This window comes from Orycteropus afer, unplaced genomic scaffold, assembly GCF_000298275.1.
Source record: "Orycteropus afer afer isolate SDZICR_OR568_19922 unplaced genomic scaffold, OryAfe1.0 scaffold00029, whole genome shotgun sequence".
NCBI lineage: Eukaryota > Metazoa > Chordata > Mammalia > Tubulidentata > Orycteropodidae > Orycteropus > Orycteropus afer.
This window is the reverse complement of record NW_006921616.1, coordinates 10469432-10491163: the sequence shown is the minus strand read 5'-3', so window position 1 is coordinate 10491163 and position 21732 is coordinate 10469432. Positions and strand designations below refer to the sequence as shown.

Below are 21732 nucleotides of genomic sequence, written 5' to 3'. Positions count from 1 at the left end.
CCACAGTTAGACCCAAGTTGGCTTGCCCAACTTAGATTATCTAACAGGATGCCAGTCATGGATGGTAGGCGTGGCACTGCCACAGAGAAGTGGACAGGTCTACGTGCCCTTCCTTCTCTGCCTCAGGTGGTGGGATCTGCATTTGGGTGCAAAGGACTCAACTCCTTTTTTGTAGTCAGTATTATTTGACCGGTAACCAGAAGGCTGGTGGTTCAAACCCACCAGCCACTCCTCGGAAGGAAGATTGGGCAGTCTACTTCCATAGAGATACTGCCTCAGAAACCCAAGGCAGGGTTGCTATGAGTCAAATCCAACTCAACAGTAGTGCGTTTGGTGTTTGGTTTTTTTATTTCCCAAAAGCCCTAAAAGGTGTCTGACGTGCTTGAAGAGGGGAAAAGGAGCCTGGAGGTTAAATAAATTTGGTAAACATTTTGATATTCCAAACCTTCTTTCAGATCCAAAATGCATATCCATATAGTCCAGGGCTCGAAGGGCAGGGTGGGGATAAAGATTAGAAGTCTCATCAGAAAGAAACCACTTTAACCCTTTCAACCATTAAACCCTGAGGTCTTTCCTTCCTTCACGATATCTTTAAACAGAACACAGTTTTTGGAAACGGCAGTGTAGATGGTATGGTATATTAGAGTTGGCGCTCACTGACTCACCAGCCCAGTATATACATTTGTTTTCAACTGCACTGTATTAATAATAATAATAATAATAAAACAGACCTGTTGCCATTCGTAATCGAGCCTGTAGAACGGAGTAGAACTGCTCCAGAGTGTTTCCAAGGCTGTAAATCTTTGTGGGAGCAGATTGCCATATCTTTCTCCATGGAGCTGCTGGTGAGTTCAAGCCACTGACCTTTTGGTTAACAGCCAGGCACTCAACCATTGCCACCAGGGCTCCTTGGATAGAACACGGGACTTGGAAACAGTGATGTACGTGGTGTGGCACGTTGGAGTTGGCACTCACTGGCTCAGCAGCCCAGTGTCTGCATTGCTTCTCAGCTCCACCGTATCAGAAGCTTGAAATCCATCATGGCGGTATTGGATTGGGCCTAGGTTGGGCCCTGACGCCTGGCGGTCGCACACCCAACAGAACAAAGCTCTGCCCCGTCCTGTGCCGTCCCCATGATTGGTTGTGAATAGATCATTTTGACCCACAGGGTTTTATCGTGGTGGGCGTATCTGCATCACAGAAATGCACACAGTCTCCGCACCCCACAGAGAGCTGCTGTTCCTGCTTACCAGGCCACCACTGGTAAGCGTTCACCCCTCTACCCACAGATGTCACCAAGAGTGCCGGAAGTTGGCATGTGTTTCTAAACTCTTCATTTCTCAACTTGCTGTCACTTGTCTTCCCTGTGGATTGCAGCGGTTTTGATCTGGATGTGTGCTGGGACCCAGCCCAGCTACCGACTGTCTGGGCAGGAAGGAGTCCTGTGGCAGTTTCTGGAACCTCTTCAACCGTATGCATCTGAGTTATTTTAGCTTTATGTTCCTTTCCCTGGCACAGTTTTGGGGCTCTTCGTATCTTTATCTCTTACTGTAAACTATTTCCCATCTTTCCTTAGAGAAAGAAAACAACACATAATGTACACGCGCAGTGACAACATCAATAGTACATTGTGGGAGGATTCTGAAGTCGGTTGGGATCAGTCAGAGAGGTGTTTCCAGGAGGCTGTGAGCAGGAAGAAGAGTGTAGGCTGAAGAATGGCGCATAGGAAGATAAGATGGTGGGCAAATACGTCCCAGACAAGAGCCTAGCCCCGTTTGACCTTGCATTTTCCAACAGGCAGCCTGGTTAGGTAGAGACGTTAAGGGCTGCACAGACTGCATTCCTCAGAGAGCTGTGATCTTGTTCCCAGGTCAAGTCTTGGAGTGTAATCCTTTGGCTTTTTTCCTTTCTCTCCCTTCCTCCCCCATGGCTTGGACTGAAGACAGACAGTGCCCTGGGTTGGCACTTCTCTTTGCTCTTGGCCCTGCTCTCGGGGAAACTTACTCTCGCATCGTTCGGTCTCTTCTTGGAGCTGGCCTGGCAGAGCAGGTCAGCTGTTTCCGAGTACACAGGTAACTGTAGGAGAGATGCCCTTGTGTTTGGGGATACGCTCATCTGAAAGCAATTGATCACGGAAAAGGTTTCACCCCTTTGTGTTCACCTCTCACTGAGTAAGGGCCTTCTAAATGCATTGAGGTTGGGGAAAAGTACTTCAAGAAGGAAAACACTTTAAAAGTCCTTTTTGAATGTTCGTCAAACCTAACTTTGCAACCTAAAATTTACCTGTTTCTGGGATTGCACCGTTTTTAGTTATAGAATGTTTCCTGACAAGTTATAGAATTGACTGTTGTCTCAGCAATTGTGAGACCACATCAAATGCTGACAGTGAATGAAGGCCGGCGACAGGTTTGCATTTGTGTTAGGAAAACCGTGAGTTGTTAGACATATTTTTGGAGAAATGAGGCTTCAGATGTTTATATTGAGGAATGATGTAAAGTTGAGATGGCTACATAACTCTCTGTAGCAATTTTAACTTTTTGGTCAAAGTAATAGGTGGTGGTGTTCGTTGGCACAGTTTGTTCTGACTCCTGGCAACGCCACGTGTGCAGAGTGGAACCGCTCCATAAAGTTCTCCAGGCTGTGGCTGCTCGGAAGCGGGTGACCAGGCCTTTCTTCCGAGGCCAGGCCTTTCGGCTAGTAGTCGAGCACTTAGCCGTTTGCGCCACCCCAAATCAAAACTGCTATGATCGAGTTGATTCCAACTCACAGGGAGCGTCCCTGTGAGTAGGGTAGAACTGCCTGTAGGTTTCCAAGGCGGGGATTGTCACGGAAGCAGACTGTCACATCTTTCTCCCATAGAGCAATGGGTGAGTTCCAACTGCTGACCTTTTGGTTAGTAGTTGAGTGCATAACCACTGTGCCACCAGGGCTCCTTAATGGCTCCCAAGTCTGCCCTAAATGTTTGCAGGGCTTGGGGCGAGAGTACAAATGGAGACCATATGGCTGACTATTTAAAAGGTGGAATTAAATATTTAACAGGTATATTTAAATATTTAAAAGGTGTGTACCATGTGCCCGCATATTTGAAAGGCCTCCTTCACGCTGTGTCCATGACCTGGCCCCTGCTCCCGCTCAGGGCCTTGGGCCTGTACCCCAGGCGCCTCCCTCTACACCCACAGTTTTTTCAGTTGGCTTATTTCGATCTCTTCCCAAACGTCCTGCAGTCTTCAAGGATGAGCTCCAGAGAGCTGCTGGAAGCTCGGCCTGCATAGGTGGGCCTGTGCCGTGGAGGCCTCCTGCGCTTTTGCGTGGAGCTGGGATCTCGGGCAGGTGTCCACAGTCAGCATCTGGGACCTCTGTACGTGTGCCGCTTTCTTGGAAGGCGCTTCCATTCTCCTGCCTGGGGAATGTCCTTGGCCTGGCCGTCGGCGTTACACACGGAGGAAGGCGAGGAGGCCAGGAGCACTTTTTCCTCCACCGCACGCCTTTTGTTTCCTTCAGGCTCAGTGTCTCCATCCCTGGTCTTTCTCCCAGGCTAGCTTCTCTGAGGGTGCTTGTTCTAGGGCGTGGGCGGTATCCATCTGAATGGGTGGACCTGCTAAGGGGTGTGTAAGCTTCTGCCCCTTTCACGTAGGGCCCTTGGTCCCCGACCGTCTGTGAGCTGTAGCGCTGCGTCACCTGGGTCAGGTGGTGTGTGGACATGGTGTGAGGTGTGGGTTAAGCGAGTCGGGTGGGGAGGGGCCAAGGTCTCAAACTGTCCTTGCTCAGGGCCTGACTGGGAAGACAGATTTCGCAGTCCAGAGAAAGGCAAATTGGAGAGAAACATCGAGATATTTTTCTTTGTGGGTTGATGAAATTTTACTGTTTTTCACCGTTTACAAACCCCAGGTGACCCTACGGACAGCTGATGCCAAGAGTATGGCTGGAGGCCATACGTCTTGAAATGAACAAGGTATGGTGAGGACCCATAGCCCTTGCTGTGTGGAGTACCCAAGAGTCCTCCTCCTCCAGTCAGACCATCCTCACCTCAAAGCTGCTTCATCTCATAAATGTTTATTCAGTTTTCATTTTTTTTCTAATTCGCTTTATTATCAGAACAGAAAGGAAATAGCACTCTTTTGGAGTGTTCAAAGCAGTGAAACGCCAGCTGCCGCCGACCCAGCCCGCTCACAGCCCTGGCGTGTCAGAGGACAGTGCCTCGTGGGTCTCAGTGGCCGGGTTCTGGGCAGTGGATTGCCGGGCTTTTCTTCTGAGGTACCGCTGAGTGTACTCGAACCTGCAGCATTTCGGGTTGCGGCTGAGTGCGTTTAACCCTTTGCATCGCCCCGGGACTCTGCTGAGCGCTTGCACTGTGCACATGTTCCTTCTTTTCACTCTCACAGCAGCCGTATGATGGCAGCTATTATCAGTAGTGCCCATGTTAGATGACATCCAGGCTCTTTCTGGAGAAGAACCTGAAGAATGGGGTCTCTCCTTCTTTTGCTGATGGACATTGTATGTGTGTGTGCACGGATGTGTGTGTTGTTGTGTGTGAGAGAGCCACAGGGTTACCATGTGCAGAGCCCGTGTGAATGAGTGTGTGTGTATACGTGTGAGTACATGTTTGTGTGTGTGTGTGAGAGCTGCAGGATCATCACACTCAGAGCCCGTGTGTGTGTGTGTGTGTGTGAGTGTGGGTGTGAGTGTGAGTGTGTGAATGAGTTGTGAGGGTGGGGGTGGGGCGAGATACTGTAGGTCAAGGAATAGCATAAATGGAGAGATGTGTCTGTAAACATGCAGGCCTGCTAGTAGGGCAGTGGTGGGCTCAGATTATATAGGGTGTTTGGTGTCAGGCCAAGGAGTTTGGACATAATTTGGAAGATAGCAGAGAGCTTTATGAGGATTTTTAGTAGAGGGAGTGGTACCGTAAAACCAAACCCACTGCCATAGAGTCGATTCCAAAACTCGTAACAACCCTAGAGGCCAGAGTAGAACTCCCGAGAGGGTTTCCAAGTCTGTGAATCTTTACAGAAGCAGACCGCCACATCTTTTCTCCCACAGAGCAGCTGTGGTGAGTGTGAATCACGGAACTTTCAGTTAGCAGCTGAGTGCTTTAACCATTGTACCACCAGGGCTTCTTGGAGGTGTGATGTTGTTGTTGTTAGGTGTCATGGAGTTGGCTCCAACTCATGGTGACCCTGTGCACAGCAGAACGAAACACTGCCCAGTCCTGTGCCAGCCTCCCAGTCCTGGCCATTCCTGAGTCCGTTGTTGCAGCCACTGTGTCAGGCCGTATCGTTGAGGGCCTTCCACTTTTTTGCTGACCCTCTACTTTATCAAGCATGATATCCTTGTCCAGCGAAGGTCCCTTCTGACAACAAGACCAAAGTAGGTGAGAGGAAGTCTGGCCATTCTCACTTCCAGGAAGCATCCCGGCTGTACTTGTTCCAGGACAGATTTGTTCATTGTTCCGGCAGTCTGTGGTACTTTGAGCATTCTTCACCAACACCACAACTCAAAAGCATCAACTCTTCTTCTGTCTTCCTTCTTCTGTCTTCCTTATTCATTGTCCAACTTTCACATGCATATGAGGTGATTGAAAATACCATTGACTGCCGCTTCCATTGGTGTTGATTGTGGATCTGAGTAATAGAAAGTCTTTGACAGCTTTTCTCTGTTTATTGTGATGCTGTTTATTGGTCCAGTTGTGAGGATTTTCATTTTTTTTATGTTGAGGTGTAATCCATACTGGGGAATGTGATGGATGGGATTAAAATGGAACTTGAGAAAGATGAATCTGAAAGTTCTGAATGAGAGGATTGTGAAATGGAGAAGGGGATGTTGGATTTGTCTAGATGGCAGATGAGCTGAAGCAAACAAGAGGAATGACGGGGATTGTAAGAAGGATGATGTGAAGTCGGTTGCCAGGGAAAATGAGCAGGCCTTGAGGGTAGAGAAGAGTTAAAGGTGAAATTCTGAGTTTGAGTGATTGAAAAAATAACACTTTAGAAAGAGAGAAGGTAGAGCAATAGGTGATGGATTTGAATATTTGAAGATATTTGAAATGGTTGTAGATAATCTGATTTAATCTGATTTTGGCACATTTAACTAGAGAACTCTAGAAACACAGAAACCATATTTGAGCCTCCCTGAAGTCATGAGGCTGTCGCATTGCCTGCATGGTGGTGGACTGTCTGCATAAATTATTTGGAATTCTTCTGCCTGCATTTGTTTATTTAATCATTCCTTTCTGTCGGCGTGCACTTAGGGATAGCCTTCTGTAGGCTGGCTTACAACCCATCTGCTGTATCTGTTTTGTTACTCTGACTGTCCCAGCTTTGGCCATTGGGAGCCCTTTCCATCGGCTCCTATGTTCTTTGCCATATCCCCATCAATGTCGTTTTTGAATTTTTGAGGACGTCCTGTCTGGCACTACAAGATGCTCCAGGCTCCATTTGTGTACTTCCTGCCCCAGCGCTACAGTCAGCCCTGGTCCCTCTGCCGGAGAAGGTGGTAGAGATTGAGGTGGGCGTCCGCTGAGTCCTCCTTGGTTGCTGTTGGGCATCTGCATCAGTGTTAGGCTCACCTTCTCAGATGACCTCCTTTTCCTCTTTCTTGCTTTGATCTTTCTACAAAATCCCCTAGATTTGATTTTTATAGCTCTCAGATTTTCGGGAGACTCGATTCCTAAAAAACGACCCTTTGTTAGACGAGGAATTAGGCTGCTTTGTCCTGTGCTCTGAATGCAGGAGTCACACCACGTAGGGCTGGCTGCAGACGTTGAGTCTGGGTTAATGATAGTTTGATCTGTGATATCTGTTTTCCGTTATGGTTCCCAGGAATTGTACAAATTGATGAACCTTGGAAAGAGAGTTACAAACTTAGAGTAAAATTAAATTTTGAGCACTTAGTTTTATCAAGGCAAAATAAATAGATGAAATAAACGGTCTTGGGAACTGGAGGTTTGCATTTGTCATTCTCAGCTGAGACCTTAGAGGAGGCCGGATGGTAAGGCCCTGAGGTAGAGGAGAGTAGTGACAGCTCAGGTAACTGGAGCAATACGAAATTCACATCTGCAGGATGGCATCCCTTCCTCGTAGTTACTCTTTCTAGGAAAAGCCATTTGAAAACCAGTGTCTTACTGTTAAATGAGTAAACTGTATGTGGAAAAGAATAGACTTCTCCTTACTCCTTGTAAGGAGCCCGGATGACACAGTGGTTAAGTGCTCGGCTGCTAACTGAAAGGTTGTCGGTTCGAATTTATCAGCCATTTTCTCCATGGGAGAAAGAAGTGGCGTTCTTAAAGATTTACGGCCTTGGAAACCTTATAAGGCAGTTCTCTCTCCTACAGGGTTGCTGTGAGGCAGAATCAACTCGTTGGCACTGGGTTTACTCACTGTATTCAAAGAGACAGGGCTATGGGTTTTTTTTTTCCTTCCCATTTTCTGTGCCCCACACCACATTAATTGATTGCTTTTTTATTAGCAAAGACCCCAAACTCAAGAGTTTTCTATTTCTGTGTGATTCTTGGGGCTCCCTGGGAGAGCACTTGATTGCAGAGGCTGAGGTCTTGCAGAGGGAGTGACTCCTGGATCTCACCTTCTCTGACCTTGAGCTATCCTGGGAGGAGAGAAGCTGGACACAGATGAGACTGCCAAGGGTACGGCTGATGTCTGTGGGGAGTTCGTACACTGAAAGGCTGAGACCCCGGACAGTTGTAATTCTATTGTGGTTGGGGGGCAGCGGAGGTCAGGTGGGCTCAGGTGTGGGGCCTCTTGTCTCAGCATCTGAACCTCCACCCCCGATTCTAACTTGGGAGCTCCTTTGTACCTCGGCCTTTAAGTCTGATCCCACAGCCTGTGGGTTCTCAGTTTGACAAGGCGGACCCCTGACTTCCCACCCCCAGCCCCCTCAATACCACCCTCCCTGCCAGAGACTGCTGCACACCTGGCTTGCTTATTAGTTAAGTGGCAAGACTGCTGGTAAGTGTCAGAGATGATTCAGACTCACAGCTACCCTACGGGACAGAGTAGAGCAGCTTAGTAGGGTTTTCTAGGCTGTACTTCGAATTTTTATTTTTTATATTTTTTTAGTGATTTGAGTGAAAGTTTACAGAGCAGGTTCATTTTCCATACAGCAGTTCATAGCCATTTTGTCTCATGACATTGCCTGAAGTTCCCCACAATGTAACAGCTCTCTTCCCACTTCCTCCCTGTAGTTAGTTACCTCTTCCGGTGTCCTTTCCAGGCTATCCTTACAGGAGCAGGTTGCCGAGTCTCTCTCACGGAGCCGCTGGGTTAGCAGCCAGCGCTGGACTGTTGTACCATCAGGGCTCCTTGGCAAGACGGTAGGTTGGTTAAAAGTCAGTGGGGGATTCATTGTCCTCCAGCTTTCATTCAGCCTTCTCTGAGCAAGTAGTTCTTTTACAAGTAGTTAGCAGCTCCTACGGGAAACAGTTTAACTTCCTAATCATCAATAACGTGAAAATTGAGATACAGTATAGCACCTTTCTTTGCATTTACATTCGCTCCTGAACACTGATAAAGTTGGGGATGAGATGTGCTCATCAGGATTATGGGTAACTGGCAGCAGTAATAGTGGATGAGCCTTTGGAGAAGTCATTTGGGCGTTTATGTCCATAGATCAGAAAAAATCTGTGGTTAGATCAAAATCTGGGAAATCCTGTGTCTCTCTTTTTGGTGATTTATACTATTCATTAGCATAATAAAGACTGTCCTGCCTGAGAGGAATCTGTGACTGTAGAAAAATCCAGCTTTAACCATATGAATTTCTGTCATTTTTTTGTAAATTGTCTCTTAATATCCTGTATAACTAGTGTTTGTGTTTCGTAGTTTGTCACATGCTGCCTGAGGACTTTTAATGTTTTCCTAGAAAAGGCAGATGACATGAACAAAACACAGGCAGGACACAGGAGGAGGAAGGGGTCGCAGGAAAACAAGGGCTTTGGAGTAAGTTCGAGACGCTGTTGGGAGAGCCACATGGACTAGGATAATGGAAAACAGTCAGAAAGCTGGCTCTTACGGGAGACTAGGACTGACTATAGAAACTTGTGAGTTTTCAGAATGTATGTGATGGATGTGACCAGAGGCATTGCCCAGGTTGTCTTTGAACAACAACAACCAAAAAAAACTCTGGTGGCTCAGTGCCTAAGGCGTTCGACTTCTAACCAGTAGGTTGGCAGTTCACACCCATTAGTTGCTCTGTGGAAGGAAGATGGGACAATCTACTTCCGTAAAGATTTACGACCTTGGAAGCCCAGTGGGGACCAGTACGTATGAAGGTGTAGGAGCCCCTTGGTGGTCCGCGTGGTTAGTGCATGTGGCTGCTGACCGAGAGGTTGGTGGTTCGAGTCTATTCAGAGCTGCCTCAGAGAAAACCCTGGTGGTCTGCTTCGGAAATATCAGCCCTTGAAAACCCTGAGGGGCGCGTTCTGCTCTAATGCATGGGAGGTCACCATGAGTTGGAATCAGCTCGACTGCTGCTGGTTCTGGGAGATGACAGAGGCTGAAGGAGGTCGTGAAGGACAGCCGGAGGAAGAGCCAGTGAGTCAGAAGAAGCCACGGGGGCTCCTGGCGGGATGGCCACGAGAGGAAAGGACATAGGAAGGTGAAATCGCTTTTTTAAAAAATTTACACACATTCGAATTCACTCATTTTGGCATACAGTCCTCTGGGTTTTGACAAATGGGTGGAGGCTTCTGTCTGCCATCACCTTCTAAATTCTTTCCCACAGCCTGGATTTCGTGTGGCTTGGTGAGAGCTCTGGTGGTGTAGTGCCTAACCAGAAGGCTACCCAGAAGGCTGGTGGTTCAAACCCAGCAGCCACTCCTCAGAAGGAAGACTGGGCGATCAACTTTCATGGAGATACCACCTCAGAAACCCAGGGAGGTGTCACAGTGAGTCAGAATCGACTCCACGGCAGTGAGTTTGGTTTTTTTAGTAGAGTGGAGGAGCCCTGTGCTTGGCTGCTAACTGAAAGGTCAGCTGTTGGAACCCAGCAGCCGCTCCATGGGAAATGGGTATGGTGGTCTGCCTCTGTGAAGATTTACAGCCTTGGAAACCCTATGGGGCACTTCTACTCTGTCCTGTAGGGTCGCGGTAAGTTGGAATGGATGCAACAGCAGTTCTTTGGCCTTTTTGGATTGCAAGGGCCTGGAATGTCCTGCATGGTACAGGCTTTGTCCCAGCATTGGAGAACTTGAGCAATGGAGGCAGCATGACAACCAGATAAGGCATGGAGGGAGACTGGCTGGATTAAGGTGGGAGGGGAGAGCTTGTTATGCAAGTAGGAAGAGGTGATAAGAGTGACCTGGAACTCTGAGGAGGGGAACAAGGTCACAGTGGAGGTTAGCCTGGGGGGACCATGTGAGGTCCAGGGAAGATGGGAAGGAAGGAAGGGCATAGGTGGGGGGGTGCTTGCCCCATGGCTCTTATCTTTAATTAAATAATGTAATAACTGCAGGAAGAAAAAGGCGTGGAGCAGGTCAGAGGGAAGGACTGATCAGAAACAGCCTCTGTCCCTGGCAGAGGGAGGTTAGTAATCACAGAGGACTGTGGTGGGTGCTCAGTGACATTGAGTGACATTGAGCTGGAGGATAAGGCATGGACTTGCCGCAGGCCAGCGCCACTGCCCTGTGACTTTCTGGGGAGGCTCTTGGCAGCTGGGAGGCCGAGTGGAAAAGGCACAGTGCTGGGTATTGCTGAGCTTTTGTTTTGACCCACAGGGTACCTGGAGTTAGGGGAGCGGTCTTCTCAGAGATGGCGGGCTAAGAATTGGAAGTTGAGCTTTCCGAAAAGGCCAGGGTCTGCCTATGTGGAGGGACTGGGAGAGAATGGGTGAGGGGTGGGGAGGGCAGAGGAGGATGGGACCCAGGAGAGGGGAGAGCAGGGAGGAGGACCTCTTGTACAATCCTGAGGAGAGATGGTGGAGTAACTGCAGGGCAGGGCTGTGCTGGCCTGACTCTCCTTTCTGAAGGTTGTCCTCTGGTGAACACAACCTGTGAGTGGCTCTGTTCCTGTTTCCAGAAGCAGTTTGATCTTTCACATCTGTTACATTTCAAATCAGCATTGTTATTAACTGAATAGCACATCATCTTGGCCAAATATTTGTGTATGGATAATTGATCTCCTCAGAATTGAGTGAAACAAAGAATACGTTCTATGGATAATGTTGTTGTTAGGTACCGTCGAGTCAGCTCCGACTCACAGCAACCCCATGTACAACAGAATGAACTGCTCGGTCTGCGCCAGCCTCACAGTCTTTGCCACACTTGAGTCCATCGTTGCAGCCACTATGTCAGTCTGTTTCTTTGACTCCACTTTACCAAGCATGATATCCTTCTCCAGGGAACTGTCCCTTCTGACAGCATGACTAAAGTAGGTGACATGAAGTCTGGCCATTCTCACTTCCAAGGAGCATTCCAGCTGCTCTTCTTTCAGGACAGATTTGTTCGTTCTTCTGACAGTCCATGGTATTTCAATATTCTTTGCCAACACAACCCAAAAACATCAACTCTCCTTTGGTCTTCTGTATTCGTGGTCTGGCTCTCACATGCATATGAGGCGAATGAAAATACCATGGCTTGGGTTAGATGTACCTTAGCCTTCACAGTGACATCTTTGCTTCTTAACACTTTAAAGAGGCCTTTTGCAGCAGCTTTGCCCAGTGCAGTACTGTGTTGGTTAAGTTTGTGTTTTAAGTTTGGGCAGCTGAATGTGGTTATTCCCCATGGTGAGATTGGTAATTAACTTCATGGTGGAATCTGTTGGAGCAGCTGAGTAGCTGCTTTGGGTATGTGGTCTGCTTCCCATATATAAGCAACAGCTTTGGGAATGGAATCTAGCTTATGGCACGCTTGAACCCTGCATGTAGCCGAGTCGTCGTTCAGCAGCCTGCCATGCTCTGCCGACCTTGGGACCTTCAGTGGACTTGAATCAGTGCCCTGCTGTATGGTTTGGTAACATCGGGACTGTACCTTTTTACTTACCAACCTTGGGCTTGTCAGCCTCAGCAGCCAGCAGCTGAGTGAAGAAAAGCCTCTAGCTTCAGGGGGCCAGGAGCAGGAGGCAGAGCTGAAGCCCAAGGCTGAGGGGCTGCCACCCAGCCCATAGAGCCTGGCACTTTGAACTCGGACTTAAAGCCTCCAAATTGTAAGAATAAAGTCCTGTTTGGTAAAGCCATCCCACTTGTGGTATGTTCTTGTCAGAGTGGCACTAGGTAACCAGAACAGACACCATGTCTGAGTTCTTCACTGCTTCTTCCATAGATGTTGATTGTGGATCCAAGTAAAATTAAATCCCTGCCAACTTCAATCTTTTCTTCATTTACTGTGATGCTGCTTATTGGTCCAGTTGTGAGGAATTTTGTCTTCTGGATAATGTTGTCGTTGCTTTGTGCCGTCGAGTTGGGCCCAACTCATAGCGACCTCTCATTGGGTTTCCGAGGCAGTATCTCTACGGAAGTAGATTGCCCAACCTTCCTTTCAAGGAGTGGTTGGTGGATTTGAACAACCAGCCTTCTGGTTAGCAGTCAAGTGCCTTAGGCACTATGCTACTAGAGCTCCTCTTCTGGATAATAGCAACTGTGTTTGTTAATTTCTTGTTAACTGATTCAGAAGTAATGCAACCTGTGTTCTGTTTTGTCACCCTACCTAGAAACTGTCTTTTTGCACATCGCGGGCTACCCTAGTGTAGGCTGTTTAGAAAATGTAATTGTTCTGCCTGATTCCAGGGTTGGAGGGTGAGAGAGTGGGGCAGATGGACAGACAGGCAAGATGGGGCTCAGTGTTCCTTTGCTTAGGTTTTTTTCTTAGACTTCTTCCCTGTGGCTAGAAAGTAACCTTTAGACCTACAAGGAAATCTGACCTACTGTAGAGATTTGAGCAGGGTCTGGATGTGGAGGATAAGGATGAAACAAAAGCTTCTCTTTGGCATTTTGTCACTTGTGTGGGGTCTTCAGATGGTATATAATTCTTAACAGAAAGCTCCTTTTTTTATTAGTTATTTTCCTCAAAACTAAACACGCTTAGCCAGTTACCATCTAGTTGGTTCCCACTCATGGCGTCCTCATGTGTGCAGAGGAGGACATCTGTGCTCCGTCGAGTTTCTAAGGCTCTGATCTTTTTTGGAAGTGCCTCTGGTGTTCGAACCGCCAACCTTTTGGTTAATAGTCAAGCACGTCACTGTCTGTGCCCTCCAGGTACTCCTGTGCAGACTTGGATCATCACATATTTATGTGTGTGCATTATTACTGTAAAGCTCTAGGGATCTGCCAGCTTGGGGGCCCAGCCTACCCACCTGCCCTTCCCAGATAGGAGACTCCAGTGGTGGTGGTGGTGGGGGGGTTCTTGACAGTGCTGCAAAGATGCTTCTGATCAGATTTTTAAAGAACGTTGGCCATAAAACTGACATCTGTTCCCAGCTGGATTAGGAAAAGTGGAGAAGCCTGAGGCGGCCTGAGTAACTGAACTGACTCAGTATTAGGCCTGGAACTGGGATGGGAAGACCTTTGTTCCCTGAGAAGCAACTCGCAGTAAGCACAGGGGCTGGCAGCGCAAGAGAGGGTATGGGATTTCCCTTGGTTTTTGGTCAAAGAAGTACAGTCATGGGAGCCCAGATGGAGGGGGATCGGTGAGCAAGGAGCCAGAGGTTTGCACAATGGGGACGGGCCGGGACTTGAATTAGAAGGGCCGAGAGAAGCCACCCCCTCTGCGTTTCCTTGAAGACATTATGAAAACTGGAGATACAAGGTTTGTTTTCTATGAAGAATAAATCAGCTCTGAAAAATCATATAATATAAACATACATTATTAGATCACTTACCTATTTGAAGGAAGGATAAAAAGGTTAAAAGATGAGGTAGACCCTTTGAAATGTTGAATTATTTCTTTAAAATTTCAGGGTAATGAAAGAAGACACAGGAAAGGGCTTCAGCGGCCAGGTAGGACAAGAGATTGTGACAAGATGTCCCGGAGGAAGACAGTTATAGACCTGGTTCTACGTAGTTTTTACACTGCTGTCAAGATGGCCAGAAGGCTTTGATTTCTTTTCTTTCGGTGGGATTATCATAATTCAGAGTTTCGTTGCTTTTTATTAAGGAGAACGTTAGTTTCCCGTTTAAATGGAAAGCCATCCGTTTTCTTCACTGGTTGGATGAACCTCTGCATGTTCTTGAGTTGTCATCCTCTGGGAGTCAGACCCTTGGCTAGATTTGGCACCTGTCCTGTCTGGGAATCATCTGAACACAGGAGTCTGTGGTTTGCTTATGACTGAGCCTCTCACACTGAGGGTCCCCAGTTGGAAAGCAGCTCCATGAAGAAGAGATGTTTTTGTTGCAAAGTGTCAGGAAGATGATTAAGGGTGAAAAGGTTTTTCTTTTGATTTGATATTCACCTTCTGCCAGCAAAGAGGACACCACTTTCTATAATTTTAAGAGACTTTGGCAGAAAGAAAATGTTTTAGTTCCCTTTGTGACACAGAAGGAACTGAATCATGTGATAGCTTGAGTTCTGTTTCCCTGTTGTAAACAGGCCTGGGATCCCCTCCCCGCCTCTCACACAATGTCAGTGAGTTAAACACAAATGCAGTTAGTGAATTACAGACTGTTTAGATTGGGTTTAGTTTTAAACTGAGACTGCTAGTGCCTTTGAAGGAAGGTCCATTGTATATGGGGTATAAGTCAAATGAAAGACAAATTATTATAACAATTAAGGCTAATTCTGTTTGGGAATCAAACTATTGAGGGAAAGGGCAGCTAAAATCAGACCTTTTATTGCTGTTTCTTCTAAGAGCAGCCTAGGATTTACTTTGAAATGTTTTTAAGCAAAATAATCTAAAAATAGATTATTAGCATAAAAATAAGCAGTCTTCCTTAGAAATTGGAGTGGAAACAAAGAAAATTTTCAAATTTCTCTTTGTAATAGACATGACTGAGAAATGATGAGCTCTCACCTTCCGGCCTGTGAGAAGGGAACAGATAATAGGACATTGTGATTGTGGGTATGAAAAACATTCCTGTAAACCAGAAGAGTGTGCAGTTACACAGTGGTGTTCATTACTTGCATCATACAGCCTCAGCGGTGAGTCCACCTGCCACAGGCGTCTCACGTTTCAGTCTAAGTGATGTGCTTGCCGTTGCCCACTATGCTCGGGCTCTGTGCCCACTGGGTCTTTACAGAGGAGCCCTGGCAGCGCAGTGCTTAAGCGCTCAGCTGCTAACCAAATAGTTCGAACTCCCCAGCTGCTTCATGGGAGAAAGAGGTGGCAGTCTGCTTCCGTAAAGATTACAGCCTTGGGGACTCTACTCGGCAGTTCTGTTCTTACGAGGTCGCCATGAGTTGGAATTGACCGATGCAAAGGGGTGCTTTCCCAGTGTGCAGTCAGGATTCTGTCAGGTGAACTAGAGGGCTGACTCATATTTCTTTAAACCCCTGGCAGGTCATTCTTCTTATCTCCAGTGTCTGTCGTTTCACCTTCGGTTTGCCCTCTTCCCCTAAGTGGGGCTGGTGGTCAGTAGCTGTTGAGTCAGTTCTGACCCATCATGACCCCATGTGCTACAGAGTAGGGCTGCTCTGTAGGGTTTTTGTGGCCATAACCTTAACTCCCCAGGCTTTTTCTTCCACAGTACTCCTGGGTGGGCTCACACCTTTAACCACTCAACTGCTAACCATTTGCCCCACCTATGTACCCCTCTATCTCAAGAGAGGATTGGCGAGCTTAGATGGACTGGGGAGTGGGGAGCAGCTTTTGGCAAGGAGGAGTCACTCCTGCAGGTGGAAGGTTTTCTTGCAGGCCCTTCAGGTGCATGCTTTTGAGGTTCATCCAGGGGTTTTCCCAGACCTAGTTCTGCTTTAGTCGAGCAGATAGGAAAAGATACAGACAGTATGGTGGACAACGAGTTAACATTTACTAAGTGATTGGTGCAGTTATGTGGTGTGTGTGTGTGTGTGTGTGTGTGTTTGTGTTTAAATCAGGCTGCTTCCTGTTATGTGTGCACAAAACAGAAAGATAGTGAAAATCGTAAACTAGTCTTCCATGCATTTATAAAAATACCTGCCAGTCGCACTGCAGATCTGAACGGCTGTTGATGACCAAGTTTGGTTTCATGCGGTGACCTTTCATCATTCTTGTGGTTGTGTGTCCTGGGCCCACCACCCACTGAGTATTTGAACTGTTACTGTGTTCTTTTTGTTCCTGAACTGACTGCCTTCTGGTATGAGGAATGGAAACCCATTATATGATTGTCTTTTGCTGAGCAGAATCATGAGGAGAGAGCAAATGACATAGTGTGTGATTCAAAGCAAGGACGGCAAGGGTGCCTCAAACTGGAGAGACTGGGGGGAGCCCAGCCACTGCGTGGGGACGTTTTAGAACCTGGGTCCAGTCTTGGAAACAGTGGCTGCATAGACACCCTCCTGCTCGGCCCTTTGAGTTTTGGTGGTGGGACGATTCATGACCCTGCATCTTGGACTTTCTGTAAACAGTCATCTACAAACTTGGATCCCACGGCTCCAGAGAGTCTAGAGGTGTATCCCAGGGGCGCTTTGCTGTCAATATTCACAATTGTGATTGGATGGTTAAAAAATTAAAATGGCCGCTAGGGATTATCGGTAAGTGGATGAGTTCTTAAGTTGATGAACTGTCTGATGTGGATTTTCCATGCCCCAAATTTTGCAGTTTAAATAAGCAGTTTTGTTTAAAAGAAAATCATAAATCACAGACCTTGAACTGGGCATGACTTCGGGGCAACACTTCCATATCTTGTTTCCTGCACGTCTTTTATTTTAGCTCTAGTTTGATGCTGGCTGTGTTTTTCCTGTCTGGTCTGATGGGCACCCATTTGAGAGCAGGTGGCCATCCAGCGGAGAGCACACATGGTTTGCTAAGGAACACGTACGAGCTGTACTTGGCTCAGTGTTAACGGAGACATGTGGATAGAAGGGGAGTTATCTGTCAGCTCCCATTGAGCCTTAAGTGTTTATTCCATCTTCAACAGCAGTTTTCCCACCACATTCTTACCAGTGTTTGAATATGTCCCCAGAGTGAGTTTCTGTCCTGAGGGTGTCTTAGGCACTGTTGATGTTTACTTTCACACAGACATGTCTAGTCTGTCCAGAGAAGAAGTGCTTCCTTGACCCAAATATGAGTACTTTGGATGAGGAATGCATGAATCGTTACACATTGTGCAAGAAACAAAATCAGTCAGTACTTGAGAGAATGTAGTACATAGTAGAAAGGGGAAGTTGAACAGTGTGTACAGCTGAGGCTTACTCTTTCCTTGAAGGAGGCTGCTGAAGTCACCTGTCACCCTGCCTGTCCCTCACTGGTCTCTGCTTGACTCCTTTCTTCCTTCTCTGCCTCCTTTTCTGATCTGTCTGCTCTTCTTTTCCCCTTTCCCCCTCCTGGCTGCTCACCTCATCTGCAGAAGGAAGGAACAGGTTCAAGGAGATTCCCTAACCTGTCGAGTGACATCTCGGAGCTCTAGTGTGACGGAGCTGTGTCTAGGCCCATTTGGTTACAAACCGACCATTCTGTTCTGGCTCCTGACTTGTGGTGTGTTACTTGGCACTTACGATGTAGAGATGAGACATTGCCTGACCTCTCGGGCACCTTACAGGCGAGTAGGTAAGAAGCACTAGTGCACGCTGTGTAGGTGCTGGCTGCTGTTGGGGGAATTCCAGCTGGTGGCAGCCGCACGTACCCTCTGCACTACATGCCAGGAACTAATGGAATCATACGGGGGAGTGCCGTGGCAGTTCTGGGAAGAGAAAACCCTCCGCTTTAGTGGATGTTTGATCCCTCCATATCCCCTGTCTTGCTCAGGTGGGGTGCAAGGTCCCCTGTAGAGACTCCAAGCATCATGTATAATACTGTCACCTTGAGTAATGGCTGCGAATGTTTTTTTTCCTACAACCAGCCTTCCTCTTCCATCCAAGCCTGTGTGGACGTCAGTGGTAGCACATCTTCACGGAACGCTGCCCGCCCTGATCTAGCCCGAATGCCAAAGCGGGCTCTTCCCCCAGCTCTGCCCTGCCGTTGGGGCCCTGCTGTAACTTGCCGAGAGTCATTTTATGGCAGGGTCTTTCTCAGCTGCTGGAGCCACTGGGGCCAGGGTTCTGGGTGAGTGGCCATTAGGGCCACTAAAGGTAAACACTAAAAGGAGGGAAGAAGGGACACAATTCTTTCCCCCAGGAGAAGTTAGGATTAAATTAGGATCTTACTAAAAATCGGTGGAATCCTCCTTGGGGATTTTATTTTTATAAACGCAGGTAGAACTTTATTAACACTAGACATCCTGTGATGCGTTGATGCTAGTTTCTTCTGTGGATGAGTATTGAATCTGTAATTGGTTCTTCAATTGTAACCTATTTCTTTTAATGTGGTATCCCGAAACACAGTCCAGGACCATATCTGATGAGGGCTCCAGTACTGATAATTTTGCCAGTGGAATTGAATGCTTTCATGGTGGAAATGTTTTTGGAAGTATCTTTTTAGAAAGAGAGTATGATAAATCCAGTAAGAAATAACCCATCTTCTACTTGCTACACCAAAACCTGCTTTTCTCTTACCCCAGCAGGGTCAGTCTGCTTCACTGTGATTGGATAGGAGCTGTGTTGGTAATGTTGATCTTAGGCCCTGTGCAGTCGGTTTCAACTCACAGTGAACCCATCACAGAATAGAGCTGACCCCATGTGGTTTCCTAGGCTGTGATCTGTATGAGGAGCCCCCGTGGCACAGTGGTGAAGCTCTGTGGAAAGGCTGGTGATTTGAACCCAGCAGCTGCCCTGCAGGAGAGAGATGGGGCAGTCGGCTTCTGTAAAGATTACAGCCTTGGAAACCCTCTGGGGCAGTTCTGTAGGGTCGCGATGAGTTGGAATCAGCTTTACAGGAGCAGATCAGTAGTAGGTGGATTTGAACCTCCACCCTTCTAGTCAGCAGTCGAGCAGTTCACCACTGCTCCACCAGGGCTCTTTACACCAGTAACACTCCACAGCATTTTGGGGAATTGCTTTTGAAGCTCTACTTATGAATATTTTGAATATACTCTGTGTGTGTATGTTCACTTTGACGCAGATTTCCATAGTAATACAATATGCAGTTACCAACTTGCTCTTTCTGGGTAATCATCACTTTGTACCGTAAATCCTGCAGGGCTATTGATCTCATCATTACACAGTGTTACTTGCTGATGGAAGTGTTTTCTGTTCCTTTAACAGAACATCTGATCAAATTCATGACCATGGGGGATATGAAGACCCCAGACTTTGATGACCTCCTGGCAGCCTTTGACATCCCAGATATGGTCGATCCTAAAGCAGCAATTGAGTCTGGACACGATGACCATGAGAGCCACATCAAACAGAACACTCATGTAGATGACGACTCCCACACACCCTCGTCTTCCGACGTTGGCGTCAGTGTTATCGTCAAGAATGTTCGGAACATTGATTCCTCCGAGGGTGTGGAGAAAGATGGCCATAACTCCACAGGCAATGGCTTACATAATGGGTTTCTTTCCGCATCTTCTCTGGATAGTTACGGTAAAGATGGAGCAAAGTCCTTGAAAGGAGACGTGCCTACCTCAGAGGTGACTTTAAAGGACTCAACTTTCAGCCAGTTCAGCCCCATCTCAAGTGCTGAAGAGTTCGATGATGATGAGAAAATCGAGGTGGATGACCCCCCAGACAAGGAGGAGACGCGCACAAATTTTAGATCAAATGTGTTGGCGGGATCCGTTTCCCACCAGGACTATGACAAACTGAAGGCCCTTGGAGGGGAAAGCTTAAGCAAAATGGGAATCACTCCTTCAGGCAATATAGATAAAAACAAAGTTGTTAAAAGAGAATCAGAAACCAATTCTATAAATCTGAGTGTTTATGAGCCTTTTAAAGTCAGAAAAGTGGAGGACAAATTGAAGGAAAACTCTGAAAAGGTGCTTGAAAACAGGGTACTTGACGGAAAGTTGAGCTCCGAGAAGAGTGACACTAACCTCGCCGGTGTCACCCAGTCGAAGACAAAGTCGTCCTCCAAGCTCTCGTCATGTATAGCTGCAATTGCAGCCCTTAGCGCTAAGAAGGCCGCATCTGACTCTTGTAAAGAACTGGTGACCAATTCAAGGGAGTCCTCTCCGTTACCGAAAGAAGTCAACGATAGTCCAGTAGCCGTGGAAAAGTCCCCTGAATCCCAGAGTCTCATCGATGGGGCGAGGAAAGCATCCACAAAGCAACCGGACAGTCCCAGGAGTGTTTCAAGTGAAAACAGCAGCAAGGGGTCCCCGTCCTCTCCCGCAGGATCGACACCGGCCATTCCCAAAGTCCGCATAAAGACCATCAAGACTTCATCTGGAGAGATAAAGAGAACAGTGACCAGAGTGCTGCCGGAAGTCGACCTCGATTCTGGGAAGAAGCCTTCTGAGCAGACAGCGTCCATGATGGCGTCTGTGACGTCCCTTCTGTCGTCTCCAACTTCGGCCGCTGTCCTTTCCTCTCCCCCCAGGGCGCCTCTCCAGTCGGCGGTCGTTACCAATGCAGTGTCCCCTGTAGAGTTGACACCCAAGCAGGTCACAATTAAGCCTGTGGCCACTGCCTTCCTCCCAGTTTCTGCTGTGAAGACGGCAGGCTCTCAAGTCATCAATTTGAAGCTCGCTAACAACACGACAGTGAAAGCCACGGTCATATCTGCTGCCTCTGTTCAGAGCGCCAGCAGCGCCATCATCAAAGCTGCCAACGCCATCCAGCAGCAAACTGTTGTGGTGCCAGCATCCAGCCTGGCCAATGCCAAACTTGTGCCAAAGACTGTGCACCTTGCCAACCTTAACCTCCTGCCTCAGGGTGCCCAGGCCACCTCTGAACTCCGCCAAGTGCTAACCAAACCTCAGCAACAAATCAAGCAGGCAATAATCAATGCAGCAGCCTCACAGCCACCGAAGAAGGTGTCTCGAGTCCAGGTGGTGTCCTCCTTGCAGAGTTCCGTGGTGGAAGCTTTCAACAAGGTGCTGAGTAGTGTCAATCCAGTCCCAGTTTACATCCCGAACCTCAGTCCTCCTGCTAACGCCGGTATCACGTTACCGACGCGTGGTTACAAGTGCTTGGAATGTGGTGACTCCTTTGCGCTCGAGAAGAGCCTAACCCAGCACTATGACCGACGGAGCGTGCGCATCGAAGTGACGTGTAACCACTGTACAAAGAACCTAGTTTTTTACAACAAGTGCAGCCTCCTGTCCCACGCTCGTGGGCATAAGGAAAAAGGCGTCGTGATGCAGTGTTCCCACTTAATTCTGAAGCCAGTCCCAGCAGATCAGATGATCGTTTCTCCGACGAGCAATACTTCCGCTTCTTCTTCCACTCTGCAGAGCTCTGTGGGAGCTGGCACACACACGGTGACGAAAATCCAGTCTGGCATAACTGGGACCGTCATATCTGCTCCTTCCAGCACACCCATCATTCCAGCCATGCCTCTCGATGAAGACCCGTCCAAACTCTGCAGACACAGTCTCAAATGTTTGGAGTGTAACGAAGTTTTCCAGGACGAGACGTCACTTGCTACACATTTCCAGCAGGCTGGGGATGCGAGTGGACAAGTAGAGTATCATTTCCATTGGGTGTGTCAGTGACGAGTCTGCAGCCATGAGTGCTCCGTACAGTGTCCTTGGTTGGAGGGGTGGAACTTAGTTCAGTGGACAGGAGTGTGTGTATGTGTGTGTGGGGGGGTGTGTATGTATGCACAGAAGAAGGAG

General features: G+C 47.8%; 1 protein-coding gene across 1 annotated transcript; it reads left to right on the top strand.

Moving 5' to 3' along the window:
- Window positions 1-19230: 19230 nt before the first annotated feature.
- Window positions 19231-21609, top strand: LOC122149516 (zinc finger protein 532-like). Its single transcript, XM_042780240.1, has one exon. It carries the CDS (start codon window positions 19231-19233, stop codon window positions 21607-21609), a length of 2379 nt encoding a protein of 792 aa, XP_042636174.1.
- The last annotated feature ends 123 nt before the right edge of the window (window positions 21610-21732 follow it).

What these genes read in the sequence shown, in the direction of transcription:
- LOC122149516 (XM_042780240.1), top strand. Translation starts at nt 19,231, where the DNA reads ATGACCATGGGGGATATGAAGACCCCAGACTTTGATGACCTCCTGGCA.